A 25016-nucleotide genomic window follows, 5' to 3' on the forward strand; every position below is an offset into this window, starting at 1 on the left:
ATTTCTGCTGAGTGTCACTAATATTCCTGCGTTTGTAAGCTGCAGTTTATACAGTCTAACTGCAGTGTGGCACAATCTGTTAAAGTTGGTACATAAGGTCATTTCATATGCAGAATTTTACATAATTGTAAGTCTGCTAAGAAATTAAAGTGTGGTTATTATTCTGAATAATGAAGCGTGGAAGATGACAGTGATGTTTCTATTGTCATCTGCTTAAGAGACTGGGATAAAGAAACTGTTACTCCAAATTAATAAGCCTCCCTTCTGATATCACCATTTGTTACTCGCTGTTCATTTCCTTTGTCATATACATTGTTGCACAAGGTCAAATATATACATCTTGCTTGGTCACCTGTCTTTGGGTCTAAATAACTTACTGCTCTAAGCAAATATGTGGCTTGGTAAGGGTCTTGACTGTTATTGATTAGAGATGCTTCTCAGCTACAGTACAGGCAGGCAAACATACCAGTTACCAAAGCTGGTCGCCTTTATAGTTGCGTTGAATTTCTTATGCAACAAAGTCATTCAAATAGGATATTAGTATGCAGGGAAAGAGGGGCTGGTCACGTGGGGATGTATGCCTGTGAGGGATCTCAGTCCGGGTTTGATTGTGCTGCTTCAGACTGTGGTTGGGGGTTGGGATGTGTAAACAACTTGACAGAGGATGAGAGAGGGATGAACGTGAGTATATGTCTGGGAACAGGTTTAACACATCATGCAATCTCCTCTTTAAAACAATGTACTTGTCAGGTTTTTGCATTTAACTCTGCAGAAATACCTCCAGTGTTGTTTAATGCCAAAGGAACACAAATGTCAAGACATGCATATTGTAATGCAGCATAGCAAAGGGACGGAGGATAAAAAGTACTAACATTAGCTTTTCTTGCTGTTTCGTCCTTTATGTGCAATGCATCGTGTCGAGTAACAGCAGAGCAAGGCCAAAGGCGCTTTACGGAAGGGTCATGATATTTTGCATTTGTTCAACTGTGTTTTTGTGCAGCCCATGCAAAGTTGCTCCTCGTATCTCTCCTGCCTTTTTATGCTCCTATCCTTACCCAGCTGTACATTTCTGTCCCTCAGTTGACATCCCAGCGAATGCAGGGCCTGTTGCTGCTGGTCTTTGCCAAATATTTCCATCTGCCTTTCCTCCGTGGGGTCCAGACAGAGACCACCCGCACAGGACTGGGGGGTTACTGGGTAAGATGGCCACTGACACCATTCTGAAATCAGCAGGGTGTAAGAGAAACTGCACACCACCATGGCTCTGCTGCGGTATCTTAGTCTCACTGGACAAAGGTGGGGAAAAGTGTATCTTATCAGTTTTTGTAATTTGTTAGTCAAATGCTGCTTCGTTCAGTTAAATGAGGCTAAAGAGATAAAGGTGAGGCTCTAACAGACAGGCTGTCTCAATGCATGAAAAGTCAATATAAGTCAACCAATATTATCTAAACCTGCAGTGTAACGATACACCCAGCTCATGAGGCAATAAATGATATTGGATACATGAGAATGAAATGAGATTTTGACTGGAAATTAAGTAAATCTATGACTGTCTTCTTTTGTTGTCACAAAAGGGTTTTTTAAGCTAAAATGATGAGAAAAAATGCCCTCTTACAAGCTTAAAGGTTCCAGCTTCATTTGTACTTGATGTACCGAATTTAAAGGCTTTAGGTTGGAAAAGTGGAAAAGTCTCTGGTTTGTCATCAGTCCTGACCTCAAAATCTAATATTGCTGCTCTGTATTAAAAAACGTGACCACTGCTGCTGAAATAACATTTGTGACTGGTTGCACTCTGTACTGTGCAACCTCTGTCAGTAAACCTGCTCCTTTCGTGTTTCTATACATAAAATCAATTCCTCTCTCTGGTCGGGCACAATTTGTTGTGGGAATGTTCTTGGCCATGTTCTGCTACACCACCATCAGCAGTGCTTATCACGCTGTTCCTCGCGCCGCTGTGGGCCTGCATACAAGCGCAAAGAAAAACACCTGCAAACCTCTTGTGAAGACATCAAAAAAGAGGATCGGTGACAACCCCACACCTCCACATACCAGCCATTAATCAGCAGCTGCCCCCTTCCATTATAACACCTGGATCACCAGTTGATCACCCACTCAGTCGAGAGAGAGGTTGGCTGCAACCTTCCTTCTCTTCAGGAACTGTTCTCCAGGCCCAAAGAGCAGTGAGGATTGCAGCTGACCCCTCTCATCCTAGGCACAGTCTGTTTCAGTCTCCCCTCTGGCAAAAGACTCTGGTCCATCAGGACCAGGACTTCATGCCACCAGAACAGTTTCTTTCCCGCTGCAGTCAGTCTACTAAACAGTGGCCTAGCGGTTTTCCATGTTGCAACTGGAATATTTCCAGATCCCATGTTCCAACTTCTGAAAATTACCCCCCTCCAGCATTTACTGCTGGTTATTTGCTTGAGATCACACTAGGAGTTCCCCAAAATTCCCCAAAGCAATTCTCTTTTGAGTAATTTCTGTTTAAAGCAGAGATCAATGTGCAAAATATCTTCAGTGTACCACTAAAATCAACCCAAGTCCCACCAGGGGTACTTTTACCACAGCTTGAGTATCATTGATTTTATCATGAACTTTTAAATTAGTTTCTTGCTGAATTTGCCAAGATAGGCAGATTCTCCACTGGAACATTGTTTTACTGAGTCAGAGGAGCAGTAGCTGAGAATCTACTGACTCATCTTGTCCCCCCCGGTGTGCACTTGACTCTCTGCATTAAATATTGATGCAGTCTACTCTTTAATGAGGGCACTTTCTGTTTTGCTGTAGAACATACCGCTAAATACAATCAACACACACCTAGCTACCTACTGTTCTTGGAGTTTTTCATTATAATTACTGTTAATAATCATACATATATTCAGCTGTTACAGTTTTATCCAAGTAAATGTAAAAACTGGTGAATGCATTCATTTTTCCTATTCCATGTTGACTGCTGGTTTGACTTTTAAAAGCCTTCAATTGAGTCAAATTAAAAAACTTCCGCTTTGTTCTTGCTGCAGGGGAACAAAGGCGGTGTTAGTGCCCGAATGACTGTGTTTGGCCACAGCATCTGCTTCCTTAACTGCCACCTACCCGCTCACATGGAAAACCACGAGGAGCGTATGGAGGACTTTGAGAGCATCTTGCAGCAGCAGCAGTTTGAGGGCCAGGCGGCCACTGGGGTTCTGGATCACGAGTAAGTAGCATAGTAAAAGATTTATGTTTTTTAGTTACCACACAATACATCAAAATGGTGAATGAGCCAATGACTCACTGCTGAAGTTCTAATAATACCAGGATTTTCTTTTATTAATAAAAGAAGGTCCAGTATGAGGCTGTAAATGTTGCCTGTGGGCATAGAAGTTGTCTTTTATTGTGAAGAAATCACAGGAAATGCAGCATGTTACTAGGGAGATTTGTACTATTGATCATTTTACTTTTCTTACAGCAGTACCATTTAAAAATGTAAGGGAGCAATAAAGCAAAATGCAGGATTGATGTTCAACTGTAGGTAGATGTTTGCACACCTTTGACTTCCCTGTGATTTAATTTTCAATTTTCAATTCAGTTTTATTTATATAGCACCGATTCACAACACATGTTGCCTCAAGGCACTTCACAACAGTCAGGTTCATACATTCCAATGAAACGTAACCATTGAACAGTGCAGTCAGAGTTAGTTATTTATTCAAATTGGATAAAAAGTTTTTCTATCTAGGGAAACCCAGCAGCTTGCATCCAGTCAGTGACTTGCAGCATTCACTACTCCTGGATGAGCATGTAGAGACAGTGGGCAGTCACTGGCATTGACTTTGCAGCAATCCCTCATACTGAGCATGCATGTAGCGACAGTGGAGAGGAAAAACTCCCTTTTAACAGGAAGAAACCTCCAGCAGAACCAGGCTCAGTGTGAGCGGCCGTCTGTCACGACCGACTGGGGGTTAATCATTTAATCAATTGTTTAAAAAGAAACAAATGTTATTTCGATTTATTATACTCATATTTCAGCCATTTATTTCTGTTAATTTGGATACTGCTGTTTGGCACACCTTACGAACTCTTGAATGTGAACCGTGAAGTCAGCTGACTTCCCATGGTTGTGTACAGGGGTTGGACAATGAAACTGAAACACCTGGTTTTATTCCACAATAATGTATTAGTATGGTGTAGGGCCTCCTTTTGCGGTCAATTCATCTTGGGAATGACATATACAAGTCCTGCACAGTGGTCAGAGGGATTTTAAGCCATTCTTCTTGCAGGATAGTGTCCAGGTCACTACGTGATACTGGTGGAGGAAAACGTTTCCTGACTCGCTCCTCTAAAACACCCCAAAGTGGCTCAATAATATTTAGATCTGGTGACTGCAGGCCATGGGAGATGTTCAACTTCACTTTCATGTTCATCAAATCAATCTTTCACCAGTCTTGCTGTGTGTATTGGTGCATTGTCATCCTGATACACGGCACCGCCTTCAGGATACAATGTTTGAACCATTGGATGCACATGGTCCTCAAGAATGGTTCGGTAGTCCTTGGCAGTGACACGCCCATCTAGCACAAGTATTGGGCCAAGGGAATGCCATGATATGGCAGCCCAAACCATCACTGATCCACCCCCATGATTCACTCTGGGCATGCAACAGTCTGGGTGGTACACTTCTTTGGGGCTTCTCCACACCGTAACTCTCCCGGATGTGGGGAAAACAGTAAAGGTGGACTCATCAGAGAACAATACATGTTTCACATTGTCCACAGCCCAAGATTTGCGCTCCTTGCACCATTGAAACCAACGTTTGGCATTGGCATGAGTGACCAAAGGTTTGGCTATAGCAGCCCGGCCGTGTATATTGACCCTGTGGAGCTCCTGACGGACAGTTCTGGTGGAAACAGGAGAGTTGAGGTGCACATTTAATTCTGCCGTGATTTGGGCAGCCGTGGTTTTATGTTTTTTGGATACAATCCGGGTTAGCACCCGAACATCCCTTTCAGACAGCTTCCTCTTGCGTCCACAGTTAATCCTGTTGGATGTGGTTCGTCCTTCTTGGTGGTATGCTGACATTACCCTGGATACCGTAGCTCTTGATACATCACAAAGACTTGCTGTCTTGGTCACAGATGCACCAGCAAGACGTGCACCAACAATTTGCCCTCTTTTGAACTCTGGTATGTCACCCATAATGTTGTGTGCATTTCAATATTTTGGGCAAAACTGTGCTCTTACCCTGCTAATTGAACCTTCACACTCTGCTCTTACTGGTGCAATGTGCAATCAATGAAGACTGGCTACCAGGCTGGTCCAATTTAGCCATGAAACCTCCCATACTAAAATGACAGGTGTCTCAGTTTTATTGTCCAACACCTGTAGGTCATAACGTTACACTTTTCTTGGGTAATCTAATTTTCAGAGAAATCACATTTGGGATTTTTATTAGCTGTGAGCTCATCAAAATAAACAGAAATTAACAATGAAATATGCCACTCTCTCTGTAGTGAATCTATATACAATATGAGTTTTAATTGAATTGCCTCATATAAATTCTTTTTTTGGTGATATTCTAATTTACTGAGATGCACCAGAATGTAAACAAAGATAGATATTTAGTATAAAAATAAGTTTCCAGACTGTTCTCCTTAATTCATTATCTAAATGATCTGAATTTCTCAAAGAATTATGTGTTTTAATTTGATCAATATATCCAGATAATGCAATTTATCTTTAAAGAGCCACATTAGAACTTTAACTTATATTTTATTTTCTGTATTTAATATACAAATTTTCTGAGAAACTGAAATTTGGACTTGCGTCAAAATAAACAGATATATATCACTCTGTTTTGTATTGATCTATAAACAAATTTCACATTTTGAATTAAGTGACTGAATTAAAATAATTTATTATTATACTTATTATAATTATTGAGATACATCTGTGTGTTTGCTGCCAACATCCATGACCCTTTATATTGCTTCAGTTTTATTAAATGATCAATTCTCATCAAGTCTTTTCTGTATTTTCAGTCTTGTGTTTTGGTTTGGGGATCTTAATTTCCGTATTGAAGACCTCGAAATGCAAGTTGTAAAATCAGCCATTGACAACCACAAGTTCCCCATGTTGTGGGAGAAGGATCAGGTAAAAAAAAAGAGGAGTTTGTTTATTTTATTAGATGACTGTAAAACTATAATGCTCAAAAAGAATTAAAGGAAGACTTTGAAAACACATCAGATCTCAGTTGGAAAAAATATCCTGCTGGATATCCATACTGATATGGAATGGGTATATATATCTATATCTATATATAGATATAGATATATATATGTACATATATACATATATGTGTGTGTGTGTGTGTGTGTGCGTGTTGTTATTTTCATTTTTATTTACGCACTTATTCTAACCATAATCAGAGAGATTGAAATTTAAAAATCATGAAACTTGCCTGCGAAGTTGCTACAGTTGTTCGTAGAGGGAAGCGAAAGAATTCCACATCCTCCGTTCCTGCTCTGTTCCGTTACCACATCATTTAGTGAAAATAAAAATAATCAACCCACAGAGGGATTCATCTGAAGTCACAGAGGAATGTAGACTGAAAACTGATGCAGCAGGCTAGTCCAACTTGCTGAAATGTCATTACAGCAACTCAAAGTGGTGCTCAGTAGCTCCCATGTGCTTGTAAACATACCTGATAACGCTGGGGAATGCTCCTTATGAGATGATAGATGGTGTCCAGAGGTATCTCCTCCCAGATCCTGACCAGGGCATCACTAAGCTCCCTAAAGCCTGAGGTGCAACTTGGTGCCGTTGGATGGACCTAAACATGATGTTCCAGAGATGTTCTATTGGGTTTAGGTCAGGGGTGTTTGGAGGCCAGTCAATGGTATCAATGCCTTCATCCTTCAGGAACTGTCTGCATTTTGCAACAAGAAGCTGGGGATCATCATGCATCAGGTGGAACCCAGGACGTACTTCACCAGCTAAGGGTCTAACAATGGGTCTAAGGGTGTCATCTCGATACCCAGCGGGAGACAAGCTGCCATCATTTGTCCTGTACAGGTCTGTGCATCCCTCCATGGATATACCTCACCAGACCAACACTGACCCACCACCAAACTGATCATCCTGAACAATGTTGCAGGCAGCATAACGCTCCCCACAGCTTCTTCAGACACCTTCACATCTGTCACATGATCTCAGAGTGAACCTGCTCTCATCTGTGAAATGAACAGGATGCCAGTACAAAACCTGACAATTCTGGTGTTCTCTGGCAAATCCCAGTCGAGCTCCATGGTGCTGGGCAGTTAGCACAGTGCCTACTAGAGGACATCAGACCCACAGGCCACCCTCGTAAAATCTGATTCTAATGGTTTGGTCAGAGATTTTCACACCAGTGGCCCGAGGGAGGTCACTTTGTAGGACTCTGGCAGTACTCATCCTGTTCCTTCTTGCACAAAGGAGCAGATACTGGTCCTGCTGATGGATTAAGGACCTCTGATGGCCCTGTACAGCTCTCCTAGAGTAACTGCCTGTTTCCTAGAATCTCCTCCATGCTCTTGAAACTGTGCTGCGAGACACACCTAACCTTCAGGCAATGGCACATATTGATGTGATCCTGATGTGCCATCCTGGTAGAGTTAGACTGCCTGCACAATCTCTGTAGGGTCCAGTTGTTGCCTCAGGCTACTTGTAGTGACACTGATCCAGGTGAAATACAAAACTACTGAAATTATTTTTAAAAATCTGAGAAGAAATGTCTTTGGCATCCACCTGCAAAACGTTCCTGTTGTTAGGGTTGACTCGTTTTTGCCCCTTTAGTGCAGCCCCCACTACTTAAGTGAGCAGATCATTATTACACAAGTTTAACTGACTTGATATTATATTCTTATTAAAAAGGTTTCATTTAATGTTTTTGCTAATTGTTTTTTTTAAAGCACTGCATAAAACATGTGGTTTCTCTGAGTTACATTCCTGGACAACGGCGAATATTTATAAATTCTACAATTATAATTCAGTTTTCTAGATGACTCCTGAACTAAAGTTGATCATATCCTCATAATGCTTGTGTGTGTGTGTGTGTGTATACATATGTATATATTTCATTTTCAATTCCTTTATTCAGCCACTAGAGGACAGTAAAGAGAACCACTCTTATATAAGCAGTTATTAATTTGTGAAACGGCATGCTGTTTATTTGTTGTAATTTTCTGCAGCTAAACATGGCCAAAGACAGTGAGACAGTGTTGGAGGGATTCCACGAGGGGCCGCTGAAATTTCCTCCTACCTACAAGTTTGATGTTGGAACAAACACATACGATACAAGGTTGGTGATGCAGGGCTGCTATTTCAGTTTCTAGATAACTGATCAGAGATCACAGAGCTAAGCAAAGAAACACACTGCTCTCTGAAAGGTCCTCACTAGCCTGAAGGGATTGTGGAAATGCATTTTTTTCCCACATGCTTTGTTTTAAAATGCTGTTTCTTTATTTGTCTGGTTCCATCTTTTGTCTCACAATCATCTTAGTGGGAAGAAGCGTAAGCCAGCTTGGACTGACCGGATCTTGTGGCGGCTGAGGGCCACAGCCCCGGCTGCTCAGAGCGTGGGGAAACGTGGTTCGATTTCTGGCCTGACCAGCGGGATCAAAGTGACGCAGCACTGCTACCGAAGCCAGATGGAGTACACAGTCAGCGACCACAAACCGGTGTCGTCCATCTTTACCCTGCAGGTGGGACACACTGGGGGACATTATAAAGATGCTGTAAGCCATGAATGATTAGGATATTTGGAACATTTAAATAGCAGTTCTAATAACATACTTATATACGAAGATCATCTGAACTTGACCCATTGTAAAAAAAAGTCTCCACTCAAATAAGAAAATATCAAAACAGTATGTACACAAGACTAAACAAAGCATGAGTCCTTAACATTTTGTTAACTTATATGTTCATTTTGATTGAAGGTTTATAATCCTTAGGTAAAACTAGGTTCCCAAGTTTTAAAAGATCTGCTACAGAAAAAACAACAGCAGCAGAGACTTGTGACCTATCTAACACTAATTAAAGTATACAAACGCTGCTAATTTGCCAATTAAACATGGGAATAATGACAACACAAACAGATTTAGCAGCTTTTATCCTACCTTTATAAATTTGCAACTACAGTCCAGGTCAAAGGTTTTTAGACTGACGGGAATCTTTTTTTCACAAAATTTACTGCTTCAGTTTTTATGGTTGTTGTTTGCATTGAGTCCATTGCACTGGGTGCATTGAATTTTATTATTTGCACTGTGTTTTCAGCCCAGGCACAGAATGACCTGCTGGCTTCATTTCTTATCCTTAGCTCCAGGGAACGTGTCACGAGGAGAGGGCATCTGATGTCACTCTCTTATTATGATTGATTTAGAAGACCAGAATAGTTTCTTTAAAATTGTGTAGTGCTCGAAATCATTCCTCTTTTCTAAACTGTGGTTACCTCCAAGGAATCAGGCGCCATTGTCACAGCTTTGTGTCAAAATGGCCCCACGGACACGTGGGGCCATTACTAAGATTACACACAAGTCACTGCATGATGGAACAAAATGGCGCTGGAATATTAAAGTTGAATATAGTGATTATGATATTGAATGCTATTAAAACATGTGTCCTCGGTGCTTTCTTGCTTTCTGTTGTGATGCAGAAGTGATGACAAACTGGCTCAAGGAACAAAACATTAAGATTTTGGTACTGTGGCCATACAGGGCACTTCCCAGATGTTTATCCCATCAAAAACCCATAGCTATCCTTAAAACGTGAGTGGAGTACAAAACAATAACAAACTGTGACAAACTCTGAGCACTGATAAAGCAGGTGTTGGTCACCATCAGTTAGGATTTCGCCAGATGCTGATATCCAGTATTCCAGGGTGAGTTGCAGAAGTCTTGGAAAAAGAAAGGGCAACACTAAATATTGTCTCTTGATGTATTACTACATACATTTGAAAGATATCAAATGCTTATTATTGAACTTCTACGTGCTGTGGAAACATCTCAGGAGATGGTTTAACAAACTGACTTAGTGGTAAACATTTCTCTCAGTCTCCTACCTTTTGTCCACTGCTGTAGTGTCTCTTATAATAATTAAGGCATATAATTTTAGCATTCACTTTTTGATATTTTACCCCCCCTATTTTTATATGTGGAGACCATGATCTCACACACCCCACTCAGTGTTTTCAGGACCCACAGTGGGGTCCATAACCTCAGCTCTTAAAGATCAAATGACTTCTGTTAAATCTTTTCAGTTCCCATACAGGGTGGACATTGCTCTGGTCACTCTCATAGTGGAGGATGAGTGGAACAGTATTGAAGATGCGAAGGTGATATTCAAACTGGCACCCAACTACTCACGCAGCTCGTGGGACTGGATTGGATTGTACAAGGTAACCCGTCCTTCTGCTTCCTCCCCGGAAAGGATTTGAAGAATCCTTGAGGACAAGCTGTAGACATAATTTCAGGCATTACCACTTTGAGTGAAATAATTGCCTGTTATGACGTTGCTATTGCACCAACAGGTGGGTTTCAAGCACCATAAAGATTATGTGGGATACGTGTGGGCCAAGCAGGAGGAGTCAGATTTTCACCGCCAGGAACATGAGGTATTCTAGATGCTATCTGGATTCTCATTGCAGTTAATGTTTCTGACGCATTTGATAAATGTCTGAATGTCTGTTTTCCAGGTAACCTTTACAGAGGAGGAATTACCCAAATGCTCAGGGGACTTTATCTTGGGTTACTATAGCAACAACATGGGCACCATTGTGGGTGTAACAGAGCCATTTCAGGTAATCATAACGCATCACTTTTTTCTTCTGGTGCAATAATCTTCATGGCATTTTACAGCTTTTTCAACACTTTTTCATTTATCCTCAGATCCAGCTGCCCACTGTAGACCATGACAGTAGTTCTTCAGACAGCTCTGACTTCAGCTCAGAAGACGACAGCACTGTTGTCATGAAGATGAGGTCCCGCAGCCAGAGTCCACATAAGAGCAAACACCACAACCACCGGAGCGGCAGCCGCTCCGGGAGCCCCGCAGAGCCCAAGATAAGGGAGCTCAGCGTCACTGACTGCGCCGCTGCAGGGAGCAAATCTGTGCGATGCCCAGCAGAGGGCAGCAGCAGTCAGACGTCTGGTCCTGGGGCAACAGAAAAAAACGCAGAGGATTCAGGAATGTGATGCAACAAAATCCCTGCTGTTTTTACAGGTTACATAACCAACTGTTGTGTCTTTATTTCTTACATTCACTGCTCTGTATATTTTCTGTGCTGAAATATACAAGTCATAATGCCATCCTTTTCAGGAATAGTCATCTGGTTGGTCCGGATGGTTTTACTTGGCCTTGAGTTATTGTATTAAGCTTTGCAATTGTAATGTTTTTAATTGTTTTGTATACCTTTCACTCTGTCCAGTGTTTTCTCTACCTTTGTCTGTTCTCAGGTGTGGACAGTTCAGGGAGCTGACAACCTGCATTTAGATTTACTCAGATTCACAGTTATAAAGTAATACAGTACATCATCACTTTTTACAATATTTGATGTACCAAGAATTTGTGTGAGAATACTGCAAATAAGCAACATGGAGCGGGACAAATGAGAAGATAAATAGACATTTATCTATTATGGAACAATTTGGCCTAATAGAAGTGAATCCAAATTGTCTATAGTGCCTTACAAAAGTATTTGTACTTCTTGAACTTGTACACGTTTTGTCACATTACAGCAGCAAAATTGTTTGTGTTTTTCTGGGATTCTGTGTGATTGATCACCACAAAGTAGTGCTTCCTTGTGGAGCAGAAGTAAAATGATGCAATGTTTTTACATTATTTTACAAATACAGTTTTTATTACCATTGCTGAACGCATTTTCTTTACACATCTTCAAGAGTATGATGCTTTGCTCATCTAGAGACTGAATACTTTGCCAATTCTTTGCAAAACATATACAGCTCAGCCAGTTGTTGTTCAAGTCTAGGCATAGATTCTCATTTTGATTTGGGTCTGGATTTGGATTAGGCCATTCCAACACATGAATTTCATTTGAACTAAAATAAACCCTTTCATTGTATCTCTTATGACTTAAACCTGCAAAAGTGAGCCACCTCTGAGCTCCCTCTGGCCATTGATAAATCTCCAGTGGAGATGATAATATCCCACAGCTGAGAGCTTTCAGAAATAAAGCCAGCAGTACAGGACGTCAGAAGGTGTAGTGGAACATCAACTTCAGCACTTTACATAAAAGAAGCATTGAAAGTCTGTCCATACCATCCTTTTCACAACTTCATTCTTTTTACTTTTTAACTAGGGCCTGAGATGTGGAGTCTGTGACTAATAGTTTTCCTGTCAACAGATTATCCTACCTGAACTGTGGATCTGTATAGCTCCTCCACAGTTGCCATGGCCCTCTTGGCTGCTTCTCTGATTAATGCTGTCCTTATTAATGCTGTTTTGGCATACAGGTTTTCCACTTGTGGATGATGGTTTAAACAGTGTTCTATTTAATGAGCTAAACCTCTCCACAACCTTGTCTCTAACCTGTCTGCTGTTTTGCTTGGTCTTTATGATGCTCTTTGTTCATCGTCATTTGCTAGTAAACTTCTGAGGGTATTGTTTCCCCTCCAGCTCACAATCATGTATTTGTCTATCATGTAAAATCCCAGTAAAACACATTGCTGTTGTGGTTGTAACAAAATATGGAACAGTCAAAGGCGTATTCATACTTTTGCGAGGCGCTGTGCAAACTCTTTGCAGCCTATTACTTTCACATTAGTAGTTTCTGCAAACACCTAAAGCTGTATAACTTGGCCTGCCTTGTGGACAATCCCCTGCTTCAGTATACATTACAACATCACATATTATGTAGGGAGCACTTCAAAGCATCCATTTAAAAGAAATGTATTCTTCCTGGGTGCAATAAAAGCCAGAACCAAAGTGGGTCTGAGGCAGGGATTCAGGAAGCTCTCAGATTCACAACACATGCTAGTCTAAAGAGTAGAAGTGAGCATGAGCATCTTTAAATAGACCGCCATGTAATAGACACCAGGATGCTGTAGGTGTGGACAGTGATGTCGGCTGTTACAGCATAGCTGTCCCGCCAGAACCGGCTGAATAACTACTGACTGGGCCTGGACTAGAGAGGTCACAACTGCAGCAATACCTGAGCTGACCCAGCATGACTTGTTTCTACGCACACAAACACCCTCCTGAGCCTCATTGACTTGTTTTTTCAGTCGTTTAAAAAACATTTTTAACCTGTTAAGCCCTAAGGGTTTTAGAGCAATTTCTATCTGGAATTACATAACTGAAATAAATCAAGAATAGCTCCACAGTTATACATTTTAACTGCAAACTGTTGGTACTTATGTAAAGGTAAGACATAAAAGAATAATTTTCCAGTGGAACCGCTATTGCAACTTTTACTGTCTGATTTATTTGTGATTAAACAAAGACAAAATCAAAATTTTTGATTGTATGTGCATATTAAAATTTAAAATATTTAAATTATGTTTGTACTCACACCTTGAAGTTTAATTTAGAAAATTATAAATGTGGGTAGAAAATGTATGGGATTGATCTGCTAGAGAGATTCTTATTGCACTTTTTAGTCCCATCACATAAAGCTGACCTGCTCCACTGTTGTTTAACACCACAGTGGAAGTATAATAGACTAAATAGATAAACTTTCCTTACAGAATTATACATTTTTTAAAACAATTACCCCTTTTTTTTTTTTTACATTTTTAGACTTTTTTTCTGGACAGATCTTTTCCCTATTGATCTCATTAATAGGATGACAACAACAATAGTCTCAGTAATGGTGTTTAATAGTTACCGTGTGATCTCTGATGCACCGTTATAGACTCGTAAATTTGGGGCTGTTAGAGTAGGACCGTGTCGTGGCTGTGACTTATGTGTGTATGTCTATAGTTAGCTGTTTGTGTATGTGTTTTTCTGGAAGTGCGCGTGTATGTTTTGGATGGTGTGTGTGTGTGTTTGTTTGTTTGTGTGTGTGACTTGCAGGGGCAGTGAATGGGACTGGGTCTGTGCTTGCATTGGGTGGCGGGACATACTGTACATTCCGGTACTGTTGTTTTTGTGCCGTAAAGTGCTGTTTTTAAACTCCTTTTTGTCATATTTGTGACTGTGAAAATTCTTAGAAAATGTGGTGAGGACAGTATGAATTTTTGACTTCAATATTAAATGTTAGTTCAAGATATAAGGGGTAGTTATACTGATTAAATTAATATTTTCATGTATTGCCTTGAAATTTGAAACAGATTTAAGAAAAAAACAACATCCTGGATGTTTGTTTGACATGAAAATGATTGTCCAGGTTTAGATCATTTAGATACATTCAGTACTGCATTCCTGACTAGTGACTATTGTGAAATGTCTGCTGAATGTTTCTGTTTTGTAATTGTGTAGGTAAAAATATAGAAAATATGAAGTATGTGGAGAAAAATCATACATATATATAAATATATATAAATAAGAGACAATCTACACCATGAAGATTATTTTACCTAAATTATGTATTTATTTTCTTATGTAACTTTTAAATGAGCCTAAATTCTGCTGGCCAGTGACAAAGCTTTATTTCAGGGCAAATGTTCAAATTATATCAGAGATAATTATTTTCTTTTTCCTATAGAGATAATTTATTCTGTCTCCATCTTAGTAAATTAAGACTCTGCTGTCATAAGTGTTGATGGTTTAGTCTTCGTGTGCTTTAATAATTGTGATTGAAATGGCCGAACATTTTTAAAACTTGGATTGTTGATCTAAGAAGATGTTTTATCTCTGTTAAGTTCTGGGATCAAAGCATTTAGAAGGTTCTTTCTGGGTTTTTTGCTTTTTCCTCCAACCTCAAATCTAGTACAACATTATCCAAAGGAATAAAGTATGATCTTTTAAATTGTGCTGTGTGTCTTTATTGCTTTCCTATACTTTTGCAAACCTTGTATTTTATTGGGATTTTATGTGAGAGACCAACACATATTAGTGCTTAAATTGTGAAGCAGTAGGATATGGCTACACTCTGATTGGCATGTATTTGTATTTACCCCCCTTTACTCTGACCCCCCTCAACGAAACCCACTGCAACGAATTTGTCTTCAGAGATCACATATTAGGTAAATAGATAAAAATAAATAAAGCTGTTGAGAAGTTTTAAGCAGGGTTAAGCTACAAAAAAATATCCAAACCTTTGAACACCTCACAGATCATTGTTCATCGATCATCTATTATCCAAAAATGGAAAAAGTATGGCGCAACTGCAACCCTACCAATATTTTGCCATCTTGCTATAAACTGACAGGATGGGCAAGTAGAGCATTAATCAGAGTCAAGAAGACCATAAATGAAGGAACCGCAGAGACCCACACTCAGGTTGACGAATCTGTTGACAGAACTGCTCAGACTTGATGGGGAAATGGAGCGGAATACAGGACAATCCTGAGAGAAAGCCTGATTGAGGCTGGGAAGGAGGTTTACCTTCCAGCAGGACAATTCCCCTTAACATACAGTTAGACAGGCTGTATGAATGATTTAGTTTAAAGAATAATTATGTGTTGGAAAAGCCCAGTCAAGTCCAGACTTAAATCTAATTGGGAATCTGACTTGAATATTATGTTTACAGACACTATCCATCAAATTTGACGGAGTTTAAGCTATTTTCCAAAGAATAGGAAAAATGTTCTAGTCAAAGGTTATTCTATTATGTATTGACCTAGGGCGCCTGAAAACAAATGCATGCTACAGTTTTCAGATTTCTTTTTAAAAAAGGACAACATTGGAAAATCATGTACAGTATTTCAAAAAAAGTGAGTACACCCTTCACATTTTTGTAAATATCTTACACCTTTTTATTGGACAATACCAAAGATATGACAGTCTGATGTAAAGCAGTCAGTGTACAGCCTGTATAACAGTATAAATTTGCTGTCCCCTCAAAATAACTCAACACACAGCCATTAATGTCTAAACTGCTGGCAACAAAAGTAAGTACACACCTAAATGAAAATGTGGCTAATTGGGCACAACTTGGGCATTTTCATTTGGTGTTGTACTCACTTTTGTCATCAGCAGTTAAGACATTAATGGCTATGTGTTGAGATAAATTGGAGGGACAGCAACTTTACACTGTTACAAAACCTGTATTGTATTGAGTATACAATGTGTCAAAGTGTGCAGGTTTGTAGTCCCATGTAAAGAAATAATAAAATATTTACAGAAATGTAAGGGGTGTACTTACTTTTGTGAGACGCTTTATCCTCTTCTTTCCACTTTTTAATTATGGGATAATTTGTGTTGATGTATCACAATCCCAATAGAATACACTAAAGTTTGTGGTTATACTGTTACCAAAGGAGAAAAAGGTCAAGAGGTATCAATAGTTCTAGAAGGCACTTCATTTTTTTTATTTGTAAAGTAATGCTTTTCAGTTTTCTTGAGCAACCATATTTCTATAAACTTAAAAGGTGTGTCTGTAAAGAAAAAAAACAAATGAAACGAAAAACAGACTCAGCATGAACATGCATTTTGCTAAATAAATAGGAGCCATAATAAAAGGCAATACCATTAGTCACATGCAGAGAATGTTAAACCCTTTGTAATGTTGGCTTTAAAAAACTTTTGATCAAAAACAGGTTTGTCAAGTTTTCATTTGTCAGGAAAAGTCTGTAAAGCAACATCTTTTTATCAAAATGTTAAAGAACTAGATTTATCAGGGTTACTGCTTATATAAGAGGAGGCATTGGTTCTGTTATTTATCTACTCTCTTTCTCTGACAAGTCATTCTGTTATTGACCTGCTATTTTAGGCCGTCTGAGTAAATATGTGAGAAAAATCCCAATAAGCAATCCTGCTGAGGGCAACATCCGGTACATCTTGCATCATGCGCCACTGAAACAGGTGTTCACAGAGCAGAGTCATGCTGACTCTGCCCTACTGATGCAAAACCGCTCAGTGATTGACCTGCATGATCTGGTGACACCAATTCAAACCATAAAACTGGGTCAAATGATAAAAGCTGTCAGTAAAACTGAGGTTGTCATGTTAGGATAATATGAAATATTAAACTAATCTTAACCTTTGTTAAAGGGGAAAATACAAATATTTCTTAATTATTTTAGTATAGAAACAATAATGTTTCATACATAAAATGCTGGTGTTCTACAGGTGTTGTTTTGGGGATATGACCAAAGTAAACACGGTAAATGCATTAACTAAACCCATCTCTGGGCTGCTGTGGAGCAACATGTTCACAAACATCAAATTACATAGGAAGGCCTAAAGCAGAAGAGGATCATCTGAGCTTTTTAGGCATAATATAATCACATTATTTTCAGATAGTCTTCCCTGCATGTAATGTTTTCCCTATAGCCAGTTTTCCCTCTGAAGCAACGTCAAATGTGACCACTGGCCAGGTTAATCTGGCTCTGTCAGAGACATGCCCTGATGTTCCTGTGATACAAGTGCATCTTATTGGATCAATTAGGGAAGGACTGGGTTATACCAAAGTGTTTAACTGGTTTCAGGGAAATGTAGTCTTTCCTGTGTGGTAAATTTATTGCAGTGATGAAACATGCCAAATACTACAAAACTTTGAATAAAATGTGCAATTAACTATGTGTTTATATATTTATTCAATTATCTGCAAATAAAATATGTAAAACTTTAATTAGGCTTTTTATTTGTGTGACTCAATAATTTTGGTTTCTAATGAGTGGAAATTAAGGTAAATGCAATATTATTGTAAATGCAATAATATTTTAACTTTTGTCTAATGATTTGACCAACTTACCTCATTCCAATCTATTAATACATCTGTAGCCATTTTAAAAAAGAATTAAAGAATTTCTTGACATTTAAAAACAAATGAGATTTATATGTAAATGTTTACTTCTCCACTTTTTTGCAAATCTAAAGTCTGGATGATGTACAGAGCTGCTTAATGTGTTAATAATAAAGTTTGGTAAAACATTCTGCTCAGACTGTATTTCCTGTATAAGGAGGGAAATTTTGAAGAAATACTGATAATTTTAACTCTAAGAAAACTGCCAGATGTGTGTAAATTCAGCATTAAGTTTGAACTCATGTCCAGTTTTAAATAGTGCAGCTGTTATGTGTCAGTTCAATTTACAAAATTCTAATTATTTCTAGTATTTATTTGATTTGAGTTTAACCTTTTATCTTTCTATAGCTCTTGGTAGGATTTTTACACAAAAAACGCAACTTTCTCATTCATTCATTCATTCACTCACTTATTTCTTATATGTAGTACAAGTACATATGTACTTGTCCTATTATATCTCAGACTGCAACGAATAATCAGGACTGCAGAGAGAATAATCAGAGCTGACCTTCCCTCCATCCAGGACTTATACAGGTCTAGGGTCAGGAAAAGAGCTGCTAAAATCTCTGCAGACCCCACACACCCTGCACATAAACTGTTTAGAGTTTTACCTTCAGGCCGCCGCTACAGAGCACTGTTTACTAAAACCAGCCGCCACAGAGACAGTTTCTTCCCCCAGGCTGTTTCTCTGTTGAACATTCAATAGATTACAAAACAACAGCATACAGATGTTGCAAATGCACCTTTTTATTATATGTGTGTATATTGTACATTGTAAATATGTATATTCTGTAATACAAAAACAAAACCAAAGAGCAAAGTGTACCGGAGTCAAATTCCTTGTTTGTATATACGAACTTGCCAATAAAGTTGATTCTGATTCTGTTTTTGCAAAGGATACCTGACCAAGATAGCATGTAGCAACCAAAAAAATACTGTCGAAAAACTTCATAGTAAATAACATAAAAATGAGTGTTCTCACAAGGGCTTTAAATATATTCTGGGATGCACGTTTTCTGAGGAAGTTCAGATTAATGACCATTCCAGCATCTTGTTCAACAAACTGAAAAGCTTTCTTTGCTGTTTAAGTTGTTCCTCAAAATGTGTTATGTGTGATATCCTTGTTTCCATGAGAAGATTTAATTTTACCCAGAATGGCATACAATACGAACATGCAGGGGAGCATGTACGGATGGCCATTTTATAGTCTATTAGAGTATAGCAGAGAGTGATGAGTCAGAAAACAGTAGTTGGAAATACATCTAATACCCCACATTATACAGAATCCAACATGAGAACACAAAATATTTTATGGTCAATAACAGACAAAAGAGGGGTTCTACCAGTTTTGATTTTTACATGTAAAGAACCTACTCGCATACATGATTGGTTTGCATTTTATTCAGGTATTGTATCTATTCTAATATATAAACCTGAAATGACACTTAAGTATAAATCTTTCTTCAAATAAGGGAGGGGTGACCAAATATCTAAGGTTCATTTTGAAATTGTATAAAATTTGAATTGATTACCAAGATTACTGAAGGAGAAACACAAATGATGTCTGTAAATCCAAAGCCACGGGGAGTTTTGCTAACAAATATCACCCTGTTTTGAATGTCATCTTTTTTTTGGCGGCAGAATTTCAGACCCATACAAACTGATGTCAAACGGCAATAAAACGGATCTTAACTGATTTAGTATACTTCCCTATTTTATAAAGGAATTATTGTGATATAAATACTCGCATACTAGTGTAAAGAAACATTAGGTAATAACCCGGCTAAAGCAGCTAACTGCGCTCTCGGTTTAACTGTAGTGTTGCGCAAGCACGTGATTATTGTCGGTTTTGGACTCAACACACCATTCCTGCTGACAGTACGGTGCTGCTTGCTGATAGGCTCAGCGATTCGGTCCGCCTCTTCTGACGTCACGACGTCTGACTTCATAAAGAGTGGAGCTCTGCGCCATGAGGCTCAGGTTTGAGGATCAACTATAGAGGGAATAGTGTACCCTGCGACCACAGAGAAAAGGAGGCAGTTTTATTTAGAGCGAAACAGAGTTAGCTTGATTTCAGCGTAATATTTATATTTATTTGTAAAAACAGTCGCAGCCATGATGAACGGAGAAATTAACGGTTTCCACAACTCCCTTATCGAGGAGGACTGCTTCTTGTTCACCTCAGAGTCGGTGGGAGAAGGACACCCCGGTAAGACTCGATACACCGGCCTTTTTTGCTTCACATATCAAGCAGCTTTACAACATTATTTCAACGCTGTAGCCATTCTTCCGTTAAGTCAACATGTTAAGACTAATTTCGTGTATTTCTCATATATGAAAATTAGTAAAATATTTAAGGCAATAATTTTCTGCCTCGCGGCTGTCGCGGGCCAGTGTTCAGCGCACGCGTTGTTTGACGCTAATGTTAGCTTGCTAGCTCCCCTATAAAATGCTGAGTCCTCCTGAGATTGCTTCCACACTCCGGGCTTGACTGGACAGAGGTTGTGGGAGTATCATTTGAATTCAGTGGTCAATGTTGAGCTTAGCGCCATGAGTAGCTTATATAAAGGTTTCTTTCCGGTCTCTGTCTAGTTGCCCGCGCTGTCTCCTCCACCACATGTGCAGCTGTTGTAATGGCGTCTGTAACGATACACCTTGTCCTTTCTCTCCCTGGCTGAACACTAGCTGGACAACGTTGTGGCCACTTCGCTTTCCTAATCATTTAAGTTTGCTCTATGATGCAGATTGTCATTTTTTTTTTTCCCAGACAAAATCTGTGATCAGATCAGTGATGCAATCCTGGATGCCCATCTCAAGCAGGACCCTGATGCCAAAATTGCATGTGGTAAGACATGATTAATTTCCCTCATTCTGATGACTGATGTGACAGGTCTTTGCAGAAAACAAAGCCCCTTTCTACTTGTTAAACTGAATAAACAGTAGTTGTAATTTTATTGGCTCAAATAAAAGTACAAAAATGTATTTATATTTTTCAAATGTATTTCATTTGACTATCTTGCTTGATGCAGAAACTGTTGCCAAGACGGGGATGATCCTGTTGGCAGGTGAAGTGACATCGCGTGCTGTGGTGGATTATCAGAAAGTTGTGAGAGACACCATCCATCAAATCGGATATGATGACTCATCCAAAGGTGCAGCATCTTGTCATGTTTAATTTTTGTGCTACATTCTGCTGTTCATATTTGTTGGGTCTTCATCTGCAACTGATTTTGTACAGGCTTTGACTACAAGACCTGCAATGTTCTCGTGGCTCTAGAGCAACAGTCTCCTGACATTGCTCAAGGTGTTCACATTGATCGAAGTGAGGAGGATGTTGGGGCTGGGGACCAGGTTGGTAGTGGGTGTGTTACATGTTTGGTTTTTCCTGAGTATTAAATTTTTAATACTCATGACTGGTTTTGCTGTTTTTTTTTTTGACAATAGGGTTTGATGTTTGGTTACGCAACTGATGAGACTGATGAGTGCATGCCTCTCACAGTTATTCTTGCCCACAAGCTGAATGCTAAGCTGGCTGAACTGCGGCACAATGGCACTCTTCCATGGCTGCGGCCAGACTCAAAAACACAGGTAGAGCTCGTATATCTTGTGCCTATCAATTATGCACATCTAAAATGTGAGAGACTCAAAAGGCTGCCCCATCTCATATTTGAATCGGTCATAGCTGTTGGGTTTTGGTGGCTTTATTTGGCTCATTTGTGTTCTTTCTTGCAGGTTACTGTGCAGTACCGCCAAGATCGTGGTGCCATGCTCCCTGTGCGAGTGCACACCATTGTCATTTCTGTCCAACATGATGAAGAAATCTGCCTGGAGGAGATGAGGGATGCACTGAAAGAGAAGGTTATTAAGACTGTTGTTCCTTCTGTCTACCTGGATGATGACACCATTTACCACCTGCAGCCCAGTGGGCGCTTCGTCATTGGAGGGCCTCAGGTAAATAATCACATTTTGTGGGTTGCTTTAACTGTAAATTCAGTAAGTTACTAACTGGAAAACCTTCGTTGTGCTCTACAGGGAGATGCTGGCCTCACTGGACGTAAAATCATCGTGGACACCTATGGCGGCTGGGGAGCCCATGGTGGTGGTGCGTTCTCTGGAAAGGATTACACAAAGGTGGACCGCTCTGCTGCCTATGCTGCACGTTGGGTGGCCAAGTCCCTGGTAAAGGCTGAACTGTGCCGAAGAGTGCTGGTGCAGGTATGTTGTGTTGCCAAAGTTCGCTGGTTCTCTCTAGAGTGAGGGGTTCCCAGAGGTTCCCACCTGGAGTTTTGTGTTGGAGTTTTCTATGCTTGTTATAACACATGTGTTAGGTGTCCTATGCCATTGGCGTTGCCCATCCCCTCTCCATTTCCATCTTCCATTACGGAACCTCCAAGAAGAGTGAGAGGGAACTGCTTGACATTGTGAAGAAGAACTTTGACCTCCGTCCTGGAGTCATTGTCAGGTAATGTCAGCCTCTGATGCTTCATGAATAAGTGTATCCTTGGACGTTCATGGTTCTGGATTCTTACCTGGTTCTATTTAAAATATAGGTATGGACTGTTATAGCCTTGATTTTAAAAAGACTGCTTCAGTGGTACATCATATAATCTAATTGCTATAATGGAATCAGGAAAAATCTATTAAGAGTATCTACAGAAGTTTAAAATAATTGTTTTGTCATGACAATGTTTTGGGGGGGATTTTAATTCACGGATTGGACGTTAAAAGGCTCATCACCTTGAATATTACTCTTGTCCTGCTCTTTATAGAATCACATGTATGACAAGCAAACATTAGATTGTAAGCAAGGGACAGTGTTGGTGCTTTATTTCTATTTCCATTTGTGTAGTCTTTGATATTGCACAAATGGATAGAAAAATGTGTTTTTGTGAAGTGGACAAGTGTGGTTTATCTGCAAGCTGCAGCTTCTAGCTGGTTAAAAGGGTAAGTGTTTGAAGAGCCACATTTTCAGCTAAATTAAATATCGGCCAGTTTCTTCGCCATAGGTCTTGAGGCTCGACACTGGCATCTTTGAGTTGTATTCCTGTTTGAGAATCAGTGTGTTTGTATTAGGTTGAGGATGACTGGTGCTAAATATCTTGATTATGTATTCCAGGGAGCTGGATCTGAAGAAACCGATTTATCAGAAGACTGCAGCCTATGGCCACTTTGGCCGAGACTCCTTCCCATGGGAGGTGCCCAAAAAACTCAAATACTAAACCTGTTAAGCTTTTCCCCCCAGGCTTGTTGGTGTATACTACAGAGAAGCCTCCAAGGTTCCAGGGGTGAAATGCACTTCTCTTTTCTCGCTCTTCTTTCTCTTACCCGTGCTCACATGAATGACACATGACTCCCTGCTTCTCTTCCATTTTTATCTTGTTAGTTTTCTGGTGGTTGCACAGTTGTGCAGGGTTCTAGGAGGAATGCCTCAGAAACTTGATGTTTTTAAAGTGTAGGATGAGTTCCATGAACTCATGTATAAATGAGCTTCATGTTTTTCTATCGAGGTTCCCCTGCTTCTTGTTGTGATGGTAGCAGAATAGCTGCATTCACTCGTTCTCCATTGGCATTCCAGTCTTGTCTCTATTGTAAGTCTTCAGTGTGGTGTCACTACAGTAGCATATCTGGCAATATGCGCTACCCTTAACTTTCTGGTGCTACTGAATGTAAGGAGTCTGCGTGACATCTAAACTTCTGGTCCATTCAGATGCCTAATTTAACAGTTGGAGAGCCTTTGTCTGACACAATCCCCTTTTCAGTTCAACTTCTTCCACATTCCTTCTCTTCAGTTTTGGAATGTTATTCCTTGACCTCATGATTTTTGTTGGCTTTGTTCACCTTGTGGCTGGAATAGCACAATTAAAATTAAAGGGTTGTTACTCCTTACTAAAAATGCTATGCATTGCAGGCTATGGAGAAAGCCAACTCCCAATCATACAAGCTCAAAGGAGCATAAGGCCTGAAACTCCCCCTGCAGACCGTTGCTGTTTTCTGACGTAATACAGAAAAGTCAGAAGCTGCTATGTCACTGCTTTGGTCTGCACAGGGGTTGGATATACTTGATGGGTATTGGGGAAAATTTGCTTGTTTTCCTACAGTGAAAATCAATTTTAACTTTTTTTTTTTTTATGTATCCCATGAGTTTTTATGGTCTGAAAGTAACTATTCTTGTGCTCCTTGAGTTTATTGATGGCAGGTGTAGCTACAGAGAAACCTGTTTTCCATCCTTAGCTTAAAGGCGCGTGGCCTTTGCTGCAGAGTCTTATTGGCTAGGAAATAAAAACCTCAACACTATAATTTATTTGTTCTCTGAAACTTGGCGTAGATACAGAGAAGCTGATGTTTCAGAAGGCAGCTTTAAACACATTTTGATTTACTGAATTGTGAATCATTTTTGACTTGATCATTTCAGTGTTTGGCTTGAGGCCCCAGAGTGTTGTACAGAAAAGCTTTGGTCGGCCTCGAAGCTTCACTGGCAACTGTAAATGACTATTTTACGTTTTTATTTCTGAATTGGGGATCTTTTTAGGTGGGTTGGCCTTGAAGTCCTGTTAAACTACCAGGTGCTTTTTTTTTATTTGGCTCTTTTCCATCATTAATGTGATGGCAACATTTGGCTGGTGTGGTACAGAGAAACCAGCCTTGTTTACATCGCCATCCCATGATCTGGATAGTTTGTAGTTTTGTTCCCTTTTGCCACTTGGTGGTTAGTCGATTGGATACAGTAAGCATAAGAGTGCCTTTTTTTTTTTTTTTTTTTCAGTCTCATTTGCTTTTTCCCTCCTCACCAACTTGCATTCAACTTCCAGAGAAACAAGTAGCTCATACTGCAATGTCCACCATGTCCCAATTGGGTAGTTTCCTGATGATCTGTAATAAAAAAAAGCTACTCATCTTAATAGCTCTTGTCTTGTGTATTTTTATTGTATGTTTTGTGTAGGACTCGTATGATTTAATTGAAATTGTTTTCTCCGATCAAATGCGGATTTCAATATTATCTGTGCAAGTGCATAAAATGTGGGTGGGTGGATCTTACCCACCAACCAAAAATCAACTACTAGTATGGGGGGGGGGGGTGGATTGCCAAATGCAGTATGTACACTTGCGTCATGGTACATAAGCATGGCTTATTTTC

General features: G+C 39.6%; 2 protein-coding genes across 2 annotated transcripts in view; both read left to right on the forward strand.

The window, feature by feature from the left end:
• The window catches only part of inpp5jb (inositol polyphosphate-5-phosphatase Jb), a 32886-nt gene extending 17942 nt beyond the window's left edge, over window positions 1–14944 (forward strand). The window contains exons 5-13 of the mRNA XM_047381965.1: window positions 1081–1197; window positions 3021–3196; window positions 6018–6129; window positions 8205–8314; window positions 8516–8717; window positions 10274–10411; window positions 10544–10627; window positions 10709–10813; window positions 10902–14944. Of these exons, the coding sequence (XP_047237921.1) occupies window positions 1081–1197; window positions 3021–3196; window positions 6018–6129; window positions 8205–8314; window positions 8516–8717; window positions 10274–10411; window positions 10544–10627; window positions 10709–10813; window positions 10902–11207 (1350 nt within the window). The 3' untranslated portion in view covers window positions 11208–14944. The remainder of the gene's footprint in view (window positions 1–1080; window positions 1198–3020; window positions 3197–6017; window positions 6130–8204; window positions 8315–8515; window positions 8718–10273; window positions 10412–10543; window positions 10628–10708; window positions 10814–10901) is intronic.
• Window positions 14945–19850: 4906 nt separating this feature from the next.
• mat2ab (methionine adenosyltransferase II, alpha b) lies at window positions 19851–24780 on the forward strand. The gene is made up of 9 exons (XM_047382357.1): window positions 19851–20090; window positions 20649–20726; window positions 20911–21033; window positions 21120–21232; window positions 21326–21469; window positions 21614–21832; window positions 21914–22096; window positions 22210–22343; window positions 22998–24780. The coding sequence occupies exons 1-9, from the start codon at window positions 19997–19999 to the stop codon at window positions 23098–23100; spliced, it is 1191 nt and encodes a 396-aa protein (XP_047238313.1). The 5' UTR covers window positions 19851–19996; the 3' UTR covers window positions 23101–24780.
• The last annotated feature ends 236 nt before the right edge of the window (window positions 24781–25016 follow it).

The sequence above is a fragment of the Girardinichthys multiradiatus genome, chromosome 12 (assembly GCF_021462225.1).
Source record: "Girardinichthys multiradiatus isolate DD_20200921_A chromosome 12, DD_fGirMul_XY1, whole genome shotgun sequence".
In the NCBI taxonomy this organism is placed as follows: domain Eukaryota; kingdom Metazoa; phylum Chordata; class Actinopteri; order Cyprinodontiformes; family Goodeidae; genus Girardinichthys; species Girardinichthys multiradiatus.